Source organism: Ranitomeya imitator, chromosome 5, assembly GCF_032444005.1.
Source record: "Ranitomeya imitator isolate aRanImi1 chromosome 5, aRanImi1.pri, whole genome shotgun sequence".
NCBI lineage: Eukaryota > Metazoa > Chordata > Amphibia > Anura > Dendrobatidae > Ranitomeya > Ranitomeya imitator.
In genome coordinates, this window is record NC_091286.1 from 112,175,149 (window position 1) to 112,199,922 (window position 24,774).

The window sequence follows — 24,774 nt, forward strand, 5'->3', positions numbered from 1 at the left end:
AGCAAATAACGTGTGAACGCGGTCTAATACAGGAGGAGATGACACACAGGTATATACTATATACAGGAGAGATGACACACAGGCATATACTATATACAGGAGGAGATGACACACGGGTATATACTATATACAGGAGAAGATGACACACAGGTCTATACTATATACAGGAGCAGATGACACACAGGTATATACTATATACAGGAGGAGATGACACACGTATATACTATATACAGGAGGAGATGACATGCAGGTATATACTATATACAGGAGGAGATGACACACAGGCATATACTATATACAGGAGGAGATGAGACACATAAATACTATATACAGGGGAGATGACACACAGGTATATACTATATACAGGAGGAGATGACAACCTGGTATATACTATATACAGGGGAGATGACATACAGGTACATACTATATACAGGGGCGATGACACCGGTATATACTATATACAGTGGAGATGACACACAGGTATATACTATATACAGGAGATGACATACAGGTATATACTATATACAGGAGGAGATGACACAGGTATATACTATATACAGGAGCAGATGATACACAGGTATATACTATATACAGGAGGAGATGACTTACAGGTAAATACTATATACATGAGGAGATGACACACATATATACTATATACAGGAGGAGATGACATACAAGTAAATACTATATAAAAGAGGAGATGACACATAGGTATATAGAGGAGGAGATGGCATACAGCAGATATATACTATATACAGGGGAGATGACATACAGGTATATACTATATACAGGAGATGACATGCAGGTATATACTATATATAGGAGGAGATGACATACAGGTATATAGTATATACAGAAGAGATGACATACAGGTATATACTATATACAGGAGGAGATGAAACATGGGTTTATACAATATACAGGAGGAGATGACATACAGCAGGTATATACTATTTACAGGGGAAATGACATACAGGTATATACTATATACAAGAGAAGACATACAGGTGTATACTTTATATAAGGGAGATGACAAACATGTATATACTGAGGTGAAAATGAGGGGTGTGAGGTGAAAATGAAAAGGTGTGAGTGCAAAATGAGTGAGGGAAAATAGTGGAGTGATCGGAAAATGACAGATGTGAGGTCGAAATGACAAGTGTTAGGGGGGAATGACAGGAGTGAGGGGGAAAATGAGAGGCGTAAGGGAGAAAATGAGAGGCATGATGGAGACGTGAGGTGCTATAACTAACAACAGATATTTACTATGCCCAGGCAACGCCGGGCTCTTCAGCTAGTCATAACATAAAAAAGAATATAACATTTCTCAGCAACAAGACCATTTAATATGAGGCGTACATGTAGGACTTGTGTAACATTTCTATTACCTGTATACCCATATTGATAGTTCATATACGTCCCAGGGGTGACTTTAACACGTCTATTCATCATGTGATTTCCTTGTACAACTTTTTTCTTCTTGGTGTTGCAATTTCAATGTTATGGGGTATATTTTTTATGGTCTATGGTTATCTTTAATATTTTACTCTTTCAGACCAGGGCAACGTACCCCAGAGACAACCCTTTCAAGGAAACCAACCACCATTTGGCAGATTTGATGGTTATAGTATGCTGCTTTTAAATTGCCTTCTAATCTGTGTATTGTGATGAGACCTAGTAGCTAAAGACCACCTTTCCTTAATTTAGTAGGGAATTAAAGAGAACCTGTTGGCACATTTGCATATGTCAATTATGCTTCAAGATCATGGATGCACTACTAAGTTTTTGGTCCAAGTGCCACATTATCATACTGAACAAATCTGAAGGGTCAGAAAATATTTTTTTTAAAAGGGGTACTTGCATGAATGCACCACCAGAATCACAGTCAGTAAATTAATACACCTTAAGAACCAAGTTTTCAGTTCTTGAGAAATATTTAGACGGTTTCTGCTCAGTTTATGCTCCAAAAAAAATCAGTGTGAACATAATCTAACTTTCAATGGGTTTTTGGAGCAGAAATTCAACCAAATACTTGTCAGAACTGGAAAGTCCTCAACACGTAGATTTTCAGATTATAACATAAAGCATGTTATGCATTACTACATGATCAGAAGCATTGAGTACATGAACGCATCGACAGAACAAATAATGATCAACTGCAGTTTGAGATCAGTCCTGTATACACTTGTATCACAGGAACCTGTAACTTCCTGTATGTCCTTAACAATGGAAAGGAGATACTGAGAAATAAAAATAAAAGTATCATTACAATGCCCCATAAATTAAAAATATCTCCCGTGCTGTGCCCATGGATAAATAATTTCCCTCACTGTGCTTCCTGCACAAAATATCCCCCTACACTGCCCTTCTCAGTAATGTCCCCACATGACTGCTTTTCTTCATAATATACCCCCACAATAATTTTATCCATAGCAAACCCCCCACACTGTGCCTGTCCTTAAAATTCCCTCCCACATTGCCCTTCTCCATAATAATCTCCTCACACACTGCCCCCCCTCTCCATAATATACCCCTCACACACTGCCCCCTCTCCATAATATACCCAGCACACACACTGGCCCTTTCCATAATATACATACACGCACTGCCCCTCTGTATGTCCTCCCCCACACTGCCCCCCTCCATAATATTCTCCACACAACACTACCCATCTGCATAATATACCTCCCAACACACATTGTTCCTTTGCATACTGTACCCCACACTGCCCCTTTCTATATTCTTCCCACCCCCACACTGCTCATCTCTCATGTTGCCCCCACACAGCCACTCTGCCTACTGTACGCCATCACAATCCCCTTCCCCATTGCCCCATAATGGGCTTTCACAGTAACCCCAATACATCCTTCCTATAATCAGGATATTAAATAGTCTGGTCTTTCATGACTCGCTTGCTGTTTCTGTCCGTGTGTTTGCTACCTCTGTGCTGCAGCGCCGGTGATGGCAACAGCTTTGTGGAGAGGCCAGTTGCTTGATGACTTCATCTTGTCACTGAACGTTGGGTCGGGGGCTGACAATTGCTCCTCTGCTCATGACAAGGTGCCATTGTATTCAACTATATCCGCTTCTGAAAGACTTGAAAATGGGAAGATGAGAAACAGTCTCCCAAATCTCCTCGGGCAACACAACTTTTTTTTTGGAGGGCCACATGCGGCCCGTAGGCCATATGTTGAGCAAGCCTATTCAAGACGTTCTCCGCAATAGTGTTGGATTTTATATAACGGCGATTCCTTTTTTCGACCATGAGATGTGCTTAGTCCCCTTTTTTTATTTAAATAGATATGCCCACCTAGCTGTAAACTGAAGGAGCAGTTAAGACAGTGCTTGTTTGAACTGTTTTAAAGCAAAACCCAACACCACAGATTTGATTCAAGGAAAGAAAGATATTATTTTTTTTAATCTAAGGGTCTTTATTATTTTTCTTTTTCAGACCAAGGAAACGATCCACAAGGACCAGCCTTTCAAGGAAATCATCCACCATTTCAGAGATTTGATGGCTACAGTATGTTATATTTCCTTTTAGTCAATGCAGTGATGTGATAAGACTTACTATCTAAAACCTGTTACCACGCTTGTACATGTGGACATTCTTAGCATAATTATAGGATTCCATCATGTTGATTCCTTTGTTCCATCATGAGATGTGTTGCTTTTTAACAGCTTATTTCCCACATTCCATTTAACCCCTTTCTGCCATCGTATGTACTATCCCGTCCATGTGACATGGGACTTAATTCCCATGGACGGGATAGTACGTCATACGTAATCAGCCGTGCTTTTGTGGGGAGCGCGGCCGGCTGTCAGCTGATTATCATAGCTGACACCCGGAACTAAGTGCCAGGAGGCACTTTAACCCCTGGAACACTGCAATCAAACAAGATCGCAACGTTTCGGTGGCATAGAGAAGCATCGCGCAGGGAGGGGGCTCCCTGGGTGCTTCCCTGAGACCCTCAGAACAACGCAATGTGATCGCGTTATTCTGAGGTTCTCCCTGCTCAGACCCCTGGATCCAAGATGGCCGCAGGATCCTGCAGGGAGGTGGCTTGTCAGTGCCTGCTGAGAGCAGGACCTGAGAAACCTCCTTCGCTGCCTGTCAGATTGCTGATCTGACTTTATACAGTGATGTCCCACTCTGGGACAATGTAAAAAAAATTATACTGTGTAAAAATATTTTTTTTTAAATTCCTAAATAAAGAAAAAATGAATAAATATTGTTCCAATACATACATTTCTTTATGTAAATAAAAAAAACAATAAAAAGTACACATTTAGTATTTCCACATCCATAACAACCTAACAGATAAATCTGTCCCACTAGTTAACCCCTTCAGTGAACACCAAAAAAATAAAAAACAATGCTTTATCATACCGCCAAACAAAAAGTGGAATAACACGCGATCAAAAAGATGGATATAAATAAACATGGTACTGCTGAAAACGTCATCTTGTCCTGCAAAAAACAATCTGCCATACAAGTGTCATCAGTGAAAAATAAGTTATAGCCCTCAGAATAAAGCGATGCAAAAATAATTTTTTATATAAAATAGTTTTTATTGTATAAAAGCGCCAAAACATAAAAAATGATATAAATGTGGTATCGTTGTAATCGTTCTAATCAGAAGAATAAAACTGCCTTATCAATTTTACCACACACGGAACATTATAAATGCCCCACCCAAAATAAATTTATGAATTGCTGGTTTTTGTTCATTCTGCCTCCCAAAAATTGTAATAAAAAGCGATCAAAAAATGTCATGTGCCCCAAAATGGTACCAATAAAAAAAATCAACTCGTCCCGCAAAAAACAAGACCTCACATAACTCTGTGGGCCAAAATATGGAACAATAGCTATCAAAATGTGATTAAAAATTTTTTTTTTTTTGCAATAAAAAGCGTCTTTTAGTGTGTGACAGCTGCCAATCATAAAAATCCGCTATAAATAGTAAATCAAACCCCCCTTTGTCACTTCCTTAGGGAAAAATAATAAAATAGATAGTATTTATTTCCATTTTCCCATTAGGGTTGGGGCTAAAGTTAGGGTTGGCATTAGGGATAGGGGTGTGGTTAGGGTTGGAGTTAGAATTGGGGGGTTTCCACTGTTTGGGCACATCAGGGGCTCTCCAAATGCGACATCGCTTTCGTTTTCAATTCATTTCTGCATTGAAAAAGTAAAATGGCGCTCCTTCCCTTCCAACTTCTGCCGTGCACTCAAACAGTGGTTTACCCCAACATATGGGGTAAAAGTCAAACGGCGCTCCTAAACCACTGTATCGGCGTACTATGGACAAATTATACAACAACTTTTGGGGTCCAATTTCTCCCGTTACCCTTGGTAAAATAAAGCAAATTGGATCTGAATTAATTTTTTGTGAAAAAAAGTTAAATGTTCATTTCTCTATCGCCTCTCATTGGGGGACACAGGAACCATGGGTGTATGCTGCTGCCACTAGGAGGCTGACACTATGCACAAAAAAAAAGTTAGCTCCTCCTCGGCAATGTACACCCCACCGACTGGCATTATGCACTTCAGTTTAGCTTAGTGTCAGTAGGAGGTGGACACGGGTCTTTCATTAGACCCTTGTCTACCCTTGTTTGTTTCAGGTTTTTTTCTGGAGGGATGCAGGGTGAACAGTCACACCTGTAAGGCTACGTTCACATTTGCGTTGCGTCGGGCGCAACCGTGGCGACGCATGCATCATGCGCCCCTATATTTAACATGGGGGGCGCATGGACATGCGTTGTGCTGCGTTTTGCGACGCATGCGTTTTTTTGCCGCAAGCGTAGGGCGCAGAGGACGCAGCAAGTTGCATTTTTTTTGCGTCCAAAATTCGGCAAAAAAGTACGCATGCGTCGCAAAACGCTGCGTTTTTAGCATGTGTTTTGTTGCGTTTTTGTTTGCGTTGTGCGTTGCGTCTCCGACGCAACATCGCACAACGCAAATGTGAACGTAGTCTAATCGCACAATACGGACTATGAGTACAGCGTGTACTGCCATCCCATATCCTCGTAGATCCCTCAGCAGGACCATGATCCTAGCACACAATCGTGCTCAGAAGTCCGGTCCTAGCTCCGTCCCCCACCCACTCGCCCACCAGAGCCTGTCGGTTGGAGGAGACGAGGACGTCCATCACAGCTCCCTGGACGTCTGATACCTTCACCGGTTTGAGGTTAGTAACGGATGGCATGGGATGTTTAGGTGAGTATTCCTACTCCCCTTCCTCTGGGTCCTTCTCAAGCTAGCGGGGTAACATGTGAAGAGTCATGTCTCCTTCGTACGGCGGCCCCTTTGGGCGGCTGCGCTGCTCCCCCGCACTGTCTAGGTAACCGCACAGCCCTTTTTACTGTGGCCGCTCCTTGCTCCTCCCTCTCTAGCGCGGAAGCACACAGCCGCGCCGTTTTCCACCTGCGACCGCACTTTTCTGTAAGGCCAGTGCAGCGGACCTACAGGCAGCCGAGCTACCTTTTTCTGCGGCCGTGCTCTTTTCTGTCCTGGCGCCGCTTTCCTAGTGGCTGCACGTCCGCCGTCGCTGCGGTCCTCTCCAGAGGTCGCCGGCTTCTAATTTAGGCCCCGGCTTCTCCTGGGGCCTACTTCCGGCCGCGACTCCGCCCACTTCTTTCCATCAGGCGGGTTTTTCTCCCGCCCGACTGGTTCAATTTGACGAGCTCCGCCCACCGGCGCCATCTTGGCGGTACTGACCTGGTGGTTAGCCCCGCCCACTTTCTCCTGCGCCCCCCAAGTTTGTTTTTCGGCGCCAGGAACGCCTTGCTCCACTCCTTGCGGCCTGCAGCTGGTCCCGGTCAGAAGAGTGTGCCAAAAGTCTGCTGTCCGCCTGCATTTCTGCGTTAAGGATCATCGCTTCCTGAGGTGCATCTTCTATCAAGATCCTCCTCTGGGCAGCTATGCAGCCTTTCCATCCGAAGATCGCTTCGCCTGTCGTGAGTTGCTTTGCTCTGCAGACTGACACTCTCCCCTGCCCTCTTGTCCCCTAACCTTATGGCATTTCTCACATGTCTAATTCTAAGGGAGGTCGCTCTCGCCCTCCTACTTCTGCCTTAGTCAAACACTTTGCGTTGCCGTCTTGTAACTGCCATCTTCCCTTAGGTCAGTCCTCTCTCTGTCAGACCTGCAGCAACCCCCGCCCAGGACCCTCCCGCTGTTCCGCTGCAGAGCGAAGCCTCCACTCCAGCCTGGGTTTCCTCTCTATCACAATCCATAGCGGATCTAACACGGGTGTCTAAAACCCTTGTGTCTGGTTGATGGGTTGCCCCTGCAGACCCCTGCAGTAGCCAGCGGGTCGCAGGAGGCTCCGCACGAGCCTTCTGTTATAGGCCGCAAAAGGTCCAGACAGGAACGCTGGTCTGAGTCCTCTTCCCGTTCCATCTCGCCCCACGGTCCTTCTCTGCGGTCGGCTTCCCCCCGTTCCTCCTCCCCTGAGTCAGGCGAGGCTTTCTCTGATGTGCCTTCGGAGTATATTTCGGCGCTGGATTCAAACCAAATCTATAGCATGAGGGATATGGTTCAGATCCTCATTGGAGCGATAAATCAGACCTGTGGCATCAAACATTCCGCTACGGAACCCGCAGACCAGGCGGTTAGACGGGCTAAACCACCTTCCAAGGTTTTCGCTCCTCACCCTGAATTAGAGGAAATCGTGAGCAGAAAAAGAGAGAATCCGGCTAGACGCTTTCAGAGAGGAAAGCGCCTTGGCGTTTTATATCCCTTTTCTCCGGAGCTCACCGCTAATTGGACTGCTTCTCCCTCGGTGGATCCTCCAGTTTCCAGGCTGTCGAAAAACCAACACTGTCCTTCCGCTATCTGGCGGGGCATCTCTGAAGGATTCTAATGATAATCATAGAATCCTTTGCGAAGTATCCAAATGGGCCAAACTGTTCCATCAGGCATCGTGGATGGGGCTCCACCCGGACAGCTAGCGGAGCTTACCAACCAGATTTCTCATGCAGGTGAATACCTGGTCTCCGCTTCCCTGGATGCCGCATCTTGTGCGACTCAGGCTTCCAGCAATGCTGTTCCCTTCCGTCGGACCTTTGGCTCAAGACCTGGCAGGCGGATTTGTCTTCTAAAAAGTCCCTTACCAGCCGGCCTTTTCAGGGTTCACGCAGCAGAGGCCACAGGCACGTCAAGAGAAGGTATTCTTTAGACCCACTCCTTCCTGGCGTTCTTGCTACTCCCAAGGTAGATCCTTCAGGTCTAGGACTGGAAGATCCACCTCTGCATGACTCACAACAAGACCCCAGGCTGGGCGGCCGTCTCCTCTTCCTCAGGGACGTCTGTATCTCCTCTGTAGAGGGCGCATGGGTCAGGCGCAGGCGTACTTTGCTCTGCCCTCTTGAGGGCAGAGGATAGTACTGCAGTGCGCAGGCGCCGGAAAAGTCAAGAGGCCCGGCGCCTGCGCACTGCAGTACTTTGTCTGCCCTCAAGAGGGCAGAGCAAAGTACGCCTGCGCCGGAGCCGTGGCTGAAGATCAGAAGAGGACGTCATGGAAAGAAGATAGGAGGCGCCGCAGCGGACCGGAGACACCCATATGACCAGACCAGCAGCAGGACCGCCCCTGGGTGAGTATAATCTAACGTCTTTTTCTCCTCTTTCAGGTAACATCAGGGGCTTATCTACAGCATTACAGAATGCTGTAGATAAGCCCCTGATGCCGGTGGGCTTAACTCACCCGCGATTTTCGGGGTGACAGGTTCCCTTTAAGACCTTCCTTTAAGGAGTAGCCCATGCTGTCCCTCCGTACAGGGCCCCTGTGGATTAATGGGATTTAAATCTTGTGCTGGATGCTCTGAGGGGTTCCTCCTTTTGATCCTCTCAGGGAGGTTTCCCTGTCAGTTCTGTCTTGGTAGGTGACCTTTCTTGTGGCCATCACTTCTATCCGCTGCGCTTCCCAGTTGGCGGGCCTTTCTTGCCGACCTCCTTTCTTGGTTATCCACCTGGACAAGGTGGTCCTCAGGCCTCCGCCTTCCTTCCTAAGGTGGTTTCCACCTCAACGAGGACTTTGTTCTACCTTCCTTTTGTCCAGCTCCGACTCATCCTCTGGGGTGATCTTTGAACAAGCTGGATCTTGTCAGCACATATATACGAAAAGCGGCTTAGAAAGCCTTAGCCAGCTCACCAACCAGACCAGCAGTAATGGAGCACGAGAGTCCGTCTTGATCCAAACGTCCAGCAACAGCACATCCAACAGAAAATAGATACTCCAGCTCCGATAAAAACTTGAAATCTTTAATAATCCAAATGGTTAAAATAGATAATCCTTACATGTGGTGGACCAAACAGGTGTTTGTAATAAATAAGGCTACGCGTTTCGACCTAAATCGGTCTTACTGCATGCCTGGCATGAGTAAGACCGATTTAGGTCGAAACGCGTAGCCTTATTTATTACAAACACCTGTTTGCTCCACCACATGTAAGGATTATCTATTTTAACCATTTGGATTATTAAAGATTTCAAGTTTTTATCGGAGCTGGAGTATCTATTTTCTGTTGGATCTTGTCAGGGCAGTGAGGATCTACCTGGCTAGAACGGCCGCTTTCCGGAAGACGGATTCTATTTTCGTCATTCCTGATGGCACGCACAGAGGCCTGCCGGCTTCCAAGGCGACTATTGCTCGCTGGATCAGAACGTAATTTTGGAGGCTTACCGGGTCAAGAACAGAGTGCCCCCTCCTGGGATAAAGGCTCACTGTACCCGGGCAGTCGGCGCTTCCTGGACGGTACACCACAGGGCTTCCGCCCTACAGCTTTGCAAAGCGGCATCCTGGTCTTCCATCCACACGTTCGCCAAATTTTATAAGGTCGGTGGACACCAGCCTAAGCAGAAGGATCTTGCAGGCGGCAGTGGTGAGTTCTCTGACCTGATGGAAGTCTGTTTTTCCCACCCCAGGGACTGCTTTGGGACGTCCCATGGTTCCTGTGTCCCCCAATGAGAGGCGATAGAGAAAACAGGATTTTTTTTTGGTTGCTTACCGTAAAATCTGTTTCTCGGAGCCTTCATTGGGGGACACAGCACCCTCCCATGTTAATTCAGTTTCTGTTCTGACTGTTCTCACATTCACAGTTCTCATGCTTGTGGTTGTGTTTCAACTTTGTTTTTCTCCTACTGCTTTCTCACTAACTGAAGTGCATAATGCCAGTCGGTGGAGTGTACACTGCAGAGGAGGAGCTAACTTTTTTTGTGCATAGTGTCAGCCTCCTAGTGGCAGCAGCATACACCCATGGTTCCTGTATCCCCCAATGAAGGCTCCGAGAAACAGACTTTACGGTAAGCAACCAAAAATCCTGTTTGTTTGTTTTTTTATTATTTTTTTAAACATTCCCAAAATTCCTGTGAAGCACCTGAAGGGTTGATAAACTTCTTGAATGTGGTTTTGAGCACCTTGAGGGTGCAGTTTTTAGAATGGTGTCACTTTTGAGAATTTTCTATCACATAGACCCATCAAAGTGACTTCAAATATGATGGGGTTCCTTAAAAAAAAAAAATGGTGTTGTAAAAATGAGAGAGCGCTGGTCAACTTTTAACTCTTATAACTCCCTTACAAAAAACATTTTGGTTTCAAAATTGTGCTGATGTAAAGTATTTTGTGTGACATATGTGTGATTTAAGGGCATGAAAATGCAAAGTTGGAGAATTGCGAAATTTCAGAATTTTCGCCAAATTTGTTTTTTTTTTTATTCACAAATAAACGCAAGTCACATAAAATAAATTTTACCAATAATGTGAAGTAAAATATGTCATGAGAAAACAGTGTTGGAATCGCCAGGAACCATGGAAGCGTTCCAGAGTTATAACCTCATAAAGGGACAGTGGTCAGAATTGTAAAAATTGGCCCGGTCATTAACATACAAAGCACCCTTTGGGTTTGAGGGACTAGTAGATATACCCACTTAGCTGGAGTATTTATGGTGGAGATAGGGGTCAGCTAAATGATCATATAGACACTGCATGTTTGGTCTGCTTAACTAATTCTGAACTGCCCATAGACTATAAACATCTGGCCAGTCCACACCTAACCCTGCACTGACCCTAGCTTGCATGAGATGGCTGACTTTCCTCCCCTACAGCTACAGCCATACTTTCCAGAGAGAAGATAAAGAGGGATTTTTGGTACTCACCGTAAATTCTTTCTTGGAGCTTTCATTGGGGGACAGAGGTAACCATGGGTGTATGCTGCTGTCGCTAGGAGGCTGACACTATGCAAAAAAGGAAAATAGCTCCTCCTTCGCAGGATACACCCACCGACAGGCACGAAGTACCTCAGTTAGTGTTAAAGCAGTAGGTGAAGCAACTAAAAACTGAACATGTATGTACCAACCAACAACGAATGGCACAAACAATTAGGGAGGGTGCTGTGTCCCCCAATGAAGGCTCCAAGAAAGAGATTTTACGGTGAGTACCAAAAATCCCTCTTTATCACTTCATTGGGGGACACGGGTAACCATGGGACGTCCCAAAGCAGTCCCTAGAGTGGGGAACAGGAAAGATGCAAAGAAAGACACTCAGGTCAGCCGTTGCATAACCGCCGCCTGTAGCACCTTCCTTCCCAGGCCTGTAACAGAAGAGGCATCGCTATGAGCCCTGTAAAAACGACCAGGTCACGGCCTTACAATCTGGAAAGCCAAGAACTGGTGACACAGTCCAGGAGGCCCCAAAGCCGAGCTAAGTGAGCCTTCATCCCCGGAGGAGGCTGATCGCCCTGAACGCAGAATGCCTCCAATATTGCTGAACGAACCCAACGGCAATAGTGAACGTAGAAGCTGGGAGCCCTTTACGACCACCTTCAGAGATGACGAACAGGGCATTGGATTGACGAAAGGGATCAGTCCTTGAAAAGTAGACTCTGATAGCTCTGACGGGATCCATCTTGTGGAGGGACTTCTCCAGGGGGATGGATCAGAAAGAGACACTGAGAGAGGACAATGTCTTAATTAATGTGAAATGAAAAGACCACCTTAGAGAGGAAGAAAGGAACAGGCCTGAGAACTACCTTGTCCTGATGTAGAATCAGGAACGAGGAATGGCAGGACAATGCCGCTCACTCGGGAACTCTCCTGATGGACATAATGCAACTAAGAAGACAACTTTCCATAACAGGAGAGAAAACGTGATGTCTTGAATGGGCTCAGCAGGAGGACGCCAAAGACAAGGTTAAAATCCCATGGATCTACCAGAAGACTATAAGGAGGTTCCAGGTGGGTGACTCCTTGAAGAAAGGTCTTTACCTGGGATCGAGAAGCCTGATTTTGTTGGAAAAGAAATGACAGAACGATAGACCAGAGTCAAGACAAACTTGTAGAAGACCAAGAATGGAAGGAAGAGAACATGACATAGGAACCAAACCATTGTCCTCACTCCCACCAGAAGAAAGCCTTTTAATATCTGTAGTAGATGCGCAAGGATGCTGGTTTTCTGGCCCTAAACATGGTCTGAGTGACCTGATTGGAAAAACCAGCCTCCCTCAGGACTACGGCCTAAACGGCCATGCTGTTAAACGCAGACACTGAACTCTGGTGGAAGAGGGGGCTTTGAGAGAGAGGATCTGGACGGCCTGGAAGCTTTCAGGGGGCGTCCATGAGTATGTTCACCAGGCACTTCTTGGCCAGTTGAGCTATCAGGATTACAGGGATCCCTTCTGCCTTAAACCCTTTCACGACTCTTGGGTCAAAGGGATAGGCGGAAAAAAAATAAGGCAGTTGGAATTGTGACCACGATATTACTCGAGCCTTGTAATAGATGGCTAGCGGATTCCGGGACCTGGCAATGAACCAAGAAACCTTGTGGTTCATCCGAGACGCCATGAGGATGATGTCCGGGGAGCCCCATTTCTGCATATCTGGGTGAAGATGGCGGGGCTGAGCGACAACTCGCCCAAAGCGAGGACCTGATGGCACAGAAAATCAGCTGCCTGATTTTCTACCCCCAGAATGTGCTGGTGTTGTCCGACTGTATGCAGACCGGCTGACTCAGAAGGAAGGTATGCCAGTGGCAAAGAGCAAAAAAAATTGCCCTGATCCCCGGGAGATTGATGGGAGAGAGCGGCCTTCTTAGGCATTCAGCGGCACTGCGCTGTGTGACAAAGAAAAAACAGCTCCCCAACTGAGACTGGCCTGCAACTTGAGAGGAAGGAAGAATTTTCTTCATAAGACTGATGCCAATAGCGTCACCAGGTGAGGGACTGCCTTGCCAAGAGAGGTAGACGCACGGGACCGTCCGGGGAGACGGACCTCTTGTTTGAAGACGACCAGAAGGCCAGCAGAAGAGGACGGGTATGGAAATGGGCAAAAGGAAAGGCTTCCACGGCGGCAATCCTTTTCCCTAGAACTCTCCTGCAAGACCGAAGGGGGAGAGAAGGTGGTCGCTTTAGAGTACGGGTCCCCTGGAAGAGAATGAAAACCTCTCCTTTGGAAGGAAGACACGGCTTTGGTCGTGTCGTACCTTAAACCTAGAAACACCAGCTGCTGGGCAAGGGTGAGGGAGAACCTCTCTCTGTTGATTATCAGCCGAGATGGACCATAGCATCCAGAGATAACTGAAGACTCAGGTCGCAGTCTCGGCGAGACGGTTCCTTGATCAGTAGATCGTCCAAGTAGGGAAATATGAGAATCCCCTTGGAATGAAGGATGTCCATGACCGCTATCATGACGTGAATAGTCTGAGAGCAGAGGCCAGGTCGAAAGGGAGGGCCGTGAACTGATAAAGATCCTCCTGGATCCCAAACCATAGGGACTTCTGATGCTGAACACAAATAAGAAAGTGAAGAAATTGTCTCGGTTCCATTGAAGTGATTACCGAACGTAGGGACTTGGTCCTCAAAGGGAGATCTGAACATGACATTTCAATAGTTTGAGGTAAAAAAACGGAAGGGGCGGCCCGTCTTTCTTCGGGACTATGAAAAGAATAGAGCAGAACCCAGAAAAAAAAACGTTGATTCCCGGGGATGGGTACGATTACGCCTGTGCGTGGTAGGGAAAAAGACGGACTGAAGAACCCCTGGGGCCTGTGACGTATGTCTTGGCAGGCGAGACAGAAGGAAACGTCTTCCTGGAGGAGAAGAAAAGTCGATTTTTTTTTTTAGGCAGAAGTCACTATTTGTCTTGAGATTGAGGCAACCATTTTCTATTAAAAGGACTTTAGACTTGGACTGGGGAAGTGAGGTGCTTTTACCGCCGGGATATCCAAAATTATTTGATCCAGCTTTGATCCAAAAGGTCTAGGGCCTTGGAAGGCAAAACCAGAGAGACCAGAGAATGTGGCGTATAGCAGCGATGTTGCTGGTAGCCGTGGCGGAACAACCAGCCACATCCAAAGGAAGCGGTCACGAGACCTTTGTCGGCATGGGCAGTCTGATATACCAGATTTGGCATCTCATCCAAAGAAACCTAGAATACCCTAAGGAAGCATTCTTGCCCAGGCAGACATGGATTTTGGTACCCAGGTGGAGGCAAATATAGGACAGAGAGAGGCGCCAGGTGATTCAAAGGCTCACTTAGCCAAGGATTCAATCTGTCTATCCGTAGAATTCTTAAGAGATGCTCTTTTCAGCAGAAATAAGACTGTCTTGGAAGACAGGCGAGAATCCGGCGGATCCACATTAGGGAATTCTGCCCATTTACCACCAAGGTGTGGGCTAAAGGGATAGAGAATGAATAGCTTCTTCCTTCCTGGGAAGCGCTTTTCAGGGTGTTCCCAGTGTTTAGATATAATCACAAATTCCCTGTGATTAGGGAAATGCCGGGAAGGACATTTTACCCGTTTGAAGACAACGGAGTGCTCCTGAGCAGGTGCCTCGTCCTCCCTTAGGTTCAGAATTTGGGCAATTTTCCATGATGAGGCTAATGAGCATCTCTTGCATCTTTTAGGTCTGGTCAGCATAGGACTCAGACTGGGAATCAATATCCGATCCCAAAAGCCACCTCCAAGGAGGGGGCATGGGAAGGAACGCGCTTCATTTGCTTTGTACCAGATTTGTCCCTGGTAAGGTCGGGGTCAGGTGCGTGCGAATCACCGTGAGAGGCGTTCGTAGCACTGGTGGCAGAAGACCGAGGAGGGGGCATGTGGAGGATCCCGCTTCTTTGCTTTGTACCTGATTTAACCCTGGTACGGTCGCGGTCAGGTGCGTGCGAATCACCGTGAGAGGTGTTTGGAGCACTGGTGGCAGAAGACAAATGTGAAAGTCGCTCCAGGACCTGGACCAGGGACTGTGAAACTTTTGTCAGGTCTGAGACCGAATGCGACATGGCAACAACCCACTCCGGAGGGTGGGGAGTGCTCTCATCCTGGGATGGCATGAATGCCACTTCTCTTTTACAGATGGCACAGGCGTTGTGGATTATAGGGACAGGAATGGGGATCCCTGAGATAGGGCAAGCGTGAGGGACTAGGGCTACTGCCGGGGATAGCTAAGCCCTTGTGAAGAGAGAAAATAACCAGTCTGGGCTGGTCCTACCTGATAACAGAGACGGCGCTGTCACTGCTCAGGCTGCAGAGTCCCCCAGATCCAGTGCAGGGTAGTGATGGACGCCTGCTGTGCCCTTTGGAGCCGGAAGTCGATGGTGACAGACACTGCACGAATCTTCACACGCATTGCAGACACACACTATGCGGGGGGCATGTCTCGGGTGACCGGGAGAGAGGGATAGAGAAAAACTCTCATTATGCCAAGAAAACGCGCTCATCGAAGGGGGGGCTAAGCGTGCGGCATGGCCTGATTGACCGAGGGTCCAGTAAGGGGGCGTGGCTAAGTGGAAGGCGACCACTGAGTGGCCGTGGCCCGGTAAGGGGGCGTGGCTACACAAGTCTGGAGAAGGCCCAAAACCAGGGGCTAAATCAACAGAGGACATGGCATTATGCCATATACCTGCAAAGGGAATGCGCCATGTGAAAACAAAACGGACGCCTCAGACCCGGTGTAGGAACGGAGCGCATAATGCGCAACATACTGCTGGTACCTTGAGAGATGTCCGGCTCCACTTGCAGATGAGGGGAGGATCGTCCAGGGGCCCTTGTGGAGAGGGTCGCTGTAGACGAAAATCTTCTTCCCACACTGTCTCCGAACAGTGTAGAAGACCACATCAACCCCTTCAGAAAAGGGGGGGGGGAGGTCACCGCTGATGACCACCGTCTTCCTCTCAGCCCTCTCCGATGAGAGGAGTGAGGAGGGAAATGGCGAGGACAGCCACCGATTAGACCCTGGAGCACCAGTGAAGGTGACAGGGAATATTGTCCTGCCTGCGGGCCTGAGTTGCGATGTGGGTGACACCACACTGCTCGCTCAGCTGCATAATATGGGAAGGTAGAGTGAGAAATTACACCTTGTTTCCCTGAAGCTGTATCTGAAAGACAAAGGGAAAATGTTATTAAAACACAACAATACCTGTAAGGTAAAAAGGATTAGCTGCGGATCTGGGAACAGATCCAGGTCCGCGTCCTACAGACACCAAGCACAAACTGAGGTACTTGGTGCCTGTTGGTGGGTGTATCCTGCGAATGAGGAGCTATATTCCTTTTTTTGCATAGTGTCAGCCTCCTAGCGACAGCAGCATACACCCATGGTTACCTGTGTCCCAAAATGAAGCGATAAAGAAACATGGTGTACCTTCTTCATCGTTCTAACCATAGTTTACCTAGGTTCTGTATACAGATTAGGAGCCACTGATAGTGCTTCCTCCTCAGAACCAAGTGAACAGGTGATCACTGGCTGTAGCAAGTTAGCAGGAGCTGGTGGGTTCTAGGAAGCACAGTCAGGTTCAGGAGTCTGAAATGCCCCTGCAACTGGGGCTAATATACCAGTTAAAGGGGAATTCGGCAGGAAATAAAACATAAACATATTAAAAAACCTCTCCCTCCAAAAGGTCTTTTAAGACTTTATGGGGGCACAATCTTTAAAAAAGGCATAAAAATTAAACCCTTTTAAAATGTAACACGAAAAAAATATAACATTTTAATTTCTGAAAAAATGAGTCTTTAGAAGAGCATGTATGATAAAACTTGAAAACGTGCCTGGTCAGGAAGTGAGGAAATACCCAGTCATCAGCTTGTTGACCCTTTCTTGCCGAAGTTTTTCACCTTCATGACCAAACCAAATTTTTCAATACTGACCAGTGTCACTTTATATGGGAATAACTCTGGAACACTTCTATATCCCATTGCTTCTGTATATCCCAGTGATTTTTTTTTTCGTGACACGTAATTTATTATAGTGCATTTAGGTTAAGATTGGCCTATATTAATGAAAATATCTAAAATTTGACAAATCTATAAAAAAAAAATTACATTTATATCACTGAAATGTTGTTTTGGCCTCATATTTTACATTTTCATAAGAGGAAACGTGTAGAAATGGTGTTATAATTTGTTACACAATTTTTCCCAAACGTGGCAATACACCATATGTGGATTTACATTACCATTTGCCCACACGGCAGCACTCGGGAGGGAGGATGGCCTATTTGCCTTGTGCAGTGCAGATTTTCCTAGAATAATTTGCAGACTTCATTTGCAGAGCCCCTAAATGCCTGCTCAAGTGACCCACATTTTGGAAATTACAACCCTCAAGGGTGTTTGCAACAACCAATGCATTCTTGTTTCTGGAGGAAGGAAAATTGTTATATGCCACTATAGTGCCCAATGTATTGTGTGTAGCTTGTGGCAATACACACACTATTTATTAAGTGGACTCTCAAGTACAGTAATGCCACACGTGGATGCTAACTGCTGTTTAGAGGGTTAGGCTCAGAAGGTGCGGTGGGGGGGTATTTGGAAGCTCAGATAGTGTTGGATTTCCTTTGGGCAAGGAGTAATACCGCTTATCCAGAGCCTTTGTCTAGCCAGTAATGTGGGATCCAACCATGTTTCTGTTAATAGATGACAGACCTGAGTAGGGCTTGTTTTTTTTTTTTTTTTTGTATTCTTTTGGGGTATATAACATTTTGGATCACTTAAAGCTCAGTTCACGTTTATCCTGTGCTCTACGCTGGGCACTTACATTAGAGTAAAAATGTACCGTATTTTTCGGACTAGAAGACACACCAGACCATAAGACACATCCCAAATTTTGGGGAGGAAAATAGGAAGAAAAAGTCTTGTTTTTAATAAGTTGGGGTCCGAATTTAAGGTATCTTACCTGGGGGGGTCGCGGCAAAGCAGGGTCACAGGAGGCATGGTTCCCTCCTCAGGAGGCCGACGGCAGCAGAAGTGGGCCAATGCTGCGGGACCACTCACAGAAGTGGGTGCCTCAACGGTGCAATGTTAAGGGCTCAGTGTCTGCGATGAGGCATTGCTTAACCGGCAGCTATTTTCCTCAAGCCTTGGCTGAGCTCCCAGTCTGCAAAAGCACTTCCTCCAGTGGCCGACAGGAAAGCCATGCACTCTGCTCTGTCTCCCTGCTGACACCAAGACCGTAGCATTGCACTGCGTCTGCTGCCACCGGCATCCTGAGGAAGGGACCCTGCCTCCGGTGAGTCCACTGCCCCACCCCCCACTAGCTACATTTGGACTATAAGACCCCCCTCAATTTTTTTTTTTTTTTTTTTTTTTGGGGGGGGGGGGGGGGGAAATGCGGCTTACAGTCTGAAAAATATGGTAAATCTCTGAAATACGTAATTCCAAAGGAACCCCCCAAGGGATCCATTTACTATTTTAAGTCAGTAAAAGTTTGAGGCATCTCAAAGTAAAACAATACTTAAAGATTTTGGGGGCAAGTCCTCAAATAGGAAACTAAAATCACACAAACCAGTAAATCCAAGGTAATTCCAAATGGAATATCTGCACTAAGATCACCTTACAATATAAGTGCATAGCCACATTCAAATACACAAGTCGATTTACAGGATCTAAAAGGTGCACAAGTGCTAAAAGGACAATTCCCAAAATGAATCTGAGACTTTAGTGGTTCATAAAGAAACTATGCCTATGGTGTGGCATTAATGTTCAATAGTTCCAAGTAAGGAACTGTTCATCTCCTCTTCAATCCTCCCCATCCACCTCACCTCCTCCTCAGAACTGTTCCTTAACATACAGTCCTCTGTCTCCAAGCACAGACAGCCCCCTCATGCCCTCTCCTGCTCCCACCTGCTAACACTTTCTCTGCTCCTTCTCACTGCTGGTGATATCTCTCCAAATCCTGGTCCTCCTCACCATATTCCCACAGTCATTTCTACCTCTCATCCACGCTCTATCACAAACTTCCGTAACCTCTCTAACCTTATACCCATTCGCCCAGCCCCCGCTTCCCCAGTCCCACTAACAGGAGCTCTGTGGAACGCTCGCTCTGTCTGCAACAAGCTTTCCCACATCCATGATCTTTTTGTTACTACCAAACTTTCCTTCCTCGCCATCACCGAAACCTGGCTCACCCCTTCTGACACAGCCTCTCCTGCTCCACTCTCTTACGGTGGCTTCCACCTTTCTCACACACCCCGCCCCAGCAGCAAACATGGCGGAGGAGTTGGCTTTCTCCTGTCAGATAACTGCTCCTTCACCCCAATCCCACTGCCACCCTCTGTTACCCTCCCTTCCTTTGAGGTGCACTCTGTGCGCATCTACTCCCCCTCCAACCTCCAACTGGCTGTCATTTACCGCCCCCCAGGGCCAGCCACAACCTTCTTTGACCACTTCACCACCTGGCTACTTCATTTCCTTTCTGCGGACATCCCCACGATCATCATGGGCGACTTCAATTGCCCCATTGACCCTTCCCTCTCAGCTGCCACTAAACTTCTAACTCTTACTTCCTCCTTCGGCCTCACTCAATGGTCTTCTGCAGCCACTCACAAAGATGGTCACACACTGGACCTCATCTTCACCCGCCTCTGCTCTCTATCTAACCTCTCTAACTCACCTCTTCCACTCTCTGACCACAACCTTCACATTCTCATCTCTCTCCACTCCATGTCTACAATCCCCACCCCACAAACTTTCACACCCTCGCAGAAATCTTAAACATCTTGACCTACATTCATTCTCTGAATCCCTCCTCCCTCTCACAGACATAAGTTCCATACACAATGCGGATGACGCTGCCGCTCTATATAACACCACAATAGCTGTAGCCTTGGAATCTGCTGCCCCACTTACACATACCAAAGCTCGCAAAATCAACAAACAGCCCTGGCACACCAGCCTGACCAAAGAACTGAAGCGAGCTTCCAGGGCTGCTGAGCGCAGATGGAAAAGATCCCACTCTAACGAGCACTTCATCGCATTCAAACAGTCCCTCACTACTTTCAAGACCACACTCGCCACAGCTAAACAAACCTACTTCTCATCTCTCATATCCTCCCTGTCTCACAACCCTAAACAGTTATTCAACACCTTCAATTCTCTCCTCCGTCCCCCAGCACCTCCTCCCTCCCCACTCATCTCAGCTGAAGACTTTGCCTCATTTTTCAAGCAGAAGATTGATAACATCAGAGACCGTTTTGGTCAACAACCCCCAGAGCCCTTCCTCCTGACTTCCCAGCCCTCCACCTCCAAAACCAACTTCTCCACCATTACAGAAGATCAACTCTCCACTCTACTCTCAAGATCGCATCTCACCACCTGTGCACTTGACCCGCTCCCATCCCACCTCATCCCAAACCTCACCACAGTCTTCATCCCAACCTTAACTCATCTCTTCAACCTATCACTAACAACTGTTTTTTTCCCCTCAAGCTTTAAACATGCCTCCATCACACCTATCCTCAAAAAGCCCTCTCTTGACCCATCCTCTGTATCTAGCTATCGCCCTATATCACTTCTCCCTTATGCCTCCAAACTACTGGAACAACACGTTTACCTTGAACTGTCCTCCCATCTCTCTTCTTGCTCCCTCTTTGACCGCTTACAATCAGGCTTCCGGTCACACCATTCCACTGAAACTGCCCTAACTAAGGTCACCAATGACCTCTTAAAAGCCAAGAGCAAGCGACACTACTCTGTCCTCCTCCTCCTCGACCTGTCGGCTGCCTTTGACACAGTGGACCATTCCCTATTATTACAGACCCTCTCATCCCTTGGCATCACAGATTTGGCCCTATCCTGGATCTCATCATACCTTACAGACCGGACATTCAGCGTCTCCCACTCACACACCACCTCCTCACCTCGCCCCCTATCTGTCGGAGTCCCACAAGGTTCAGTCCTTGGGCCCCTGCTCTTCTCCATTTACACCTTTTGGCCTGGGACAGCTCATAGAATCTCATGGCTTTCAGTATCACCTTTATGCTGATGACACACAGATCTACATCTCTGGACCAGATATCACCTCCCTACTAACCAGAATCCCTCAATGTCTGTCCACTATTTCATCCTTCTTCTCTCCTAGATTTCTGAAAGTTAACATGGACAAAACAGAATTCATCATCTTTCCCCCATCTCACGCGACCCCCCCAACGAACCTATCCATTACAGTAAATGGCTGCCCACTCTCCCCAGTCCCACAAGCTCGCTGCCTCGGGGTAATCCTTGACGCTGACCTCTCCTTCAAACCACATATCCAAGCCCTTTCCACTTCCTGCCGACTTCAACTCAAAAATATTTCACGAATCCGTTCATTCCTCAACCATGAATCTGCAAAAACCCTAGTCCATGCCCTCATCATCTCTGGCCTCGACTACTGCAACCTCCTGCTCTGTGGCCTCCTCTCTAACACTCTCGCACCCCTCCAATCTATTCTAAACTCTGCTGCCCGACTAATCCACCTGTCCCCCCGCTATTCCCCAGCCTCTCCCCTCTGTCAATCTCTTCACTGGCTCCCCATTGCCCAGAGACTCCACTACAGAACCCTAACCATGACGTACAAAGCCATCCCCTCCTGTCTCCTCCATACATCTGTGACCTCGTCTCCCGGTACTTACCTACACGCAACCTCCGATCCTCACAAGATCTCCTTCTCTACTCCCCTCTTATCTCCTCTTCCCACAATCGTATACAAGATTTCTCTCGCGCATCACCCCTACTCTGGAACCCTCTACCACAACACATCAGACTCTCGCCTACCATCGAAACCTTCAAAAAGAACCTGAAGGCCCACCTCTTCCGACAAGCCTACAACCTGCAGTAACCACCGATCGACCAAACCGCTGCATGACCAGCTCTATCCTCACCTACTGTATTCTCACCCATTCCTTGTAGATTGTGAGCCTTCGCGGGCAGGGTCCTCACGCCTCCTGTACCAGTTATGACTTGTATTGTTTAAGATTATTGTACTTGTTTTTATTATGTATACCCCTCCTCACATGTAAAACGCCATGGAATAAATGGCGCTATAACAAATAATAATAAAACTGCATTCAATCTAACTGTGAAGGTGTGTAACATACATGTCACATGAGATAACTGGCTGGAGTAATTCCTATGGAAAAGTCATGATTAAATGAAAATAAACAACAATGAACAGATCATTGAGGCAGATGGAGAGAAAAAAGTGAGGTGATTTTTACCAAAGTGGATGGATACAACATGGACACCTATGTGCTATCGATCTACTTTGGAAAATCACCTAACTTTTAATCACCAAGATATACCAGTTCATTCCTTTGCGGAAATATACTGCAAAATAAAACGTATTGGTACTTCCAATGTCGAGAAGGAATTGAAGGGTAATTAGTATTTTGTCTTTTTTTTTTTGTTTGGCTTGTTTGCATGTTTTTCCATCACCCACACCCCTACAATTACATTTTCACATATTTTATTTAAATGTTTTACTTTCAATCTTAAAAATCTAAACTTTTTTTTTTTTTTGCATTTTCAGATCAAGGAAATGAACAGTGGCAAAACTTTCAAGGAAACCATCCACCAAACTTTTCACCAAACCAGCCACCTTTCCAGTGTTTTGATGGCTATGGTATGTAACCTTTTATAGTTCCTTCTAAATAAGTGCAGTGATTTGATATTAAAGGAAATCTGTAAGCAGAATTCCCCCTCCCCCCAAAAAATTAAAAGCTATTTATATGCACATATAACCTTCAAGGACAAGTGCAGCAATACCTTTTATATGGCCAGTCTGTTTCTCCTTTACTGAGAAATTGGCATTTAAATCGATATTCAAATGAGGCCAATGATCTGAAGACTGTCACTCCAGCTCTATTCCCTGACCAGTGCCACTTCCTTCTCTTTTACTGATTGTTCTGTTGCCTAGAGTTATACAGCTGAGGCTCAGTCAAGCAGGAGGAGCCAAATATGATTGTCTTTTCTCCTACGCCTCATTGGGGGACACAGGACCATGGGTGTTATGCTGCTTGCCATTGGGAAGACACTAAGTAAACACAAAGAATTTACTCCTCCTCTGCAGTATACACCCCTTGACTGGCCAGTAACGACCAGTTCTTGCTTAGCGTCTGTAGGAGGCACTTGGGTCTTTTTCAGACCCCAACGTTTATTTTATTTTTATTTTTCTGTAAATTTTTATTTTTTAATTAACGGAGTGAAGGGGGCAACGGTTTCCTTTTCAGGGTCCGCTCTCCCCCGAACCATCAACAGGCGAGCACGGCGAGTATACCTCCCCGTACCTCTCCTGCGACGTTTGGGGCACGCCTAATCTACGCTAGGGCGACGGTTCCTATACGGTCCCGATCTCCCCCCTGTGAGATGGCGAGCACATAGAGTATACCTCTTATGTGCATTTCCCGGACTCCTCCGCGATTATGCCCTCACCTGTTGGCGTCATGTAGTCCCCACAGTAGTCGTAAGCCCCCTGTGGCAGGCACATCCATAAGTCCCCTGCGGCAGACACAGCTGTAAGTCCCCAGAAAGGGCAAGCCCACATCAGGACGCTCTCCATCCCCCAGCATAGGGAGGATCGATTGAGCTGGAGGTGGCTCCCTCCTTTGTGAGTACTACTCTTCCTCACGCTGCCAACGTGGGAAGACGCGGTCCAGGTCCCTGGGGTGACCGTTAGGCGCAGCGTTGCGGCCGCCGGCGCGCTCCGCCGGCCAACTTCACTAATTTAGTCCCCGGCTTCTTCAGCCGGACTAGGCCGCAATTCAAAAATCCCACCCACCGTCGGAGCCCCGCCCACTACTCAGGCGCTTCTCACTCTGAACAAGAAGAGCCCTGCAAATCTCGGGCGCCATCTTGGGGACTCCACTGCTGCAGGGAAATGCAGCCGAAAACGCTACTTCCCTCTCTTCTAAAAACTTAACCACTTCTCTGCACCCATAGCCCTGCTATTAGCAGCTTACTGGAGAATGAGACATAGTGTATGTCTAATCTAAGGAGGTAAAAAGGGGCAATAAGAAGCACACTGTGTTTTTTTTACTTCATGTGCCACTTGCAATTCTGCGTTGCCATGTGCCCACTATACTCATCTGTACCAGAACTGTGACCCAGCCTGTGCGCAGCCACCTTCTGCCTTCACCTCCAATGTCTCCACCGACCCAGTCGAACCTAACCCTCCTGAGTGGGCCGCGTTCTTGTCACGCTCTATGGATTCCTTGGTGAAGGCATTGGACTCTTTCTGATGGTCCTCCTTAAGCCAGAACTCACCTCCCTCGGCTGCGATGGAACCTGGCGCCGGTGCGGGGCCATCCGACCACAGGGGGTGTACCATACTATGGGAATCTCGGGGTGCCCGGAAAAGAACCCTTCCCTCCTCTCCCGTCCATGCTCGAGCTTCAGTATCTGTGAGCTCATCTTCTCGGTCCCCCTACCCCGAGGGTCGCAGTGTACATGACTCAGAATACGAGTCGGAGGAATCTTTAACCCAAGACTCCTCTATCGGTCATGAGACACTTGACTCCCTTATTGAGGCAGTCAC

General features: G+C 47.0%; 1 protein-coding gene across 7 annotated transcripts in view; it reads left to right on the forward strand.

The window, feature by feature from the left end:
- Window positions 1–24,774, forward strand: part of LOC138681513 (heterogeneous nuclear ribonucleoprotein L-like) — a 193,298-nt gene that overhangs the window by 137,294 nt on the left and 31,230 nt on the right. For 5 of the 7 annotated variants that reach the window (XM_069769075.1, XM_069769077.1, XM_069769080.1 and 2 more), the window contains 3 exons: window positions 1,556–1,627; window positions 3,452–3,523; window positions 22,771–22,863. In XM_069769075.1, the coding sequence (XP_069625176.1) occupies window positions 1,556–1,627; window positions 3,452–3,523; window positions 22,771–22,863 (237 nt within the window). The remainder of the gene's footprint in view (window positions 1–1,555; window positions 1,628–3,451; window positions 3,524–22,770; window positions 22,864–24,774) is intronic. The other 2 variants (XM_069769076.1, XM_069769081.1) reach the window with 1 other exon arrangement.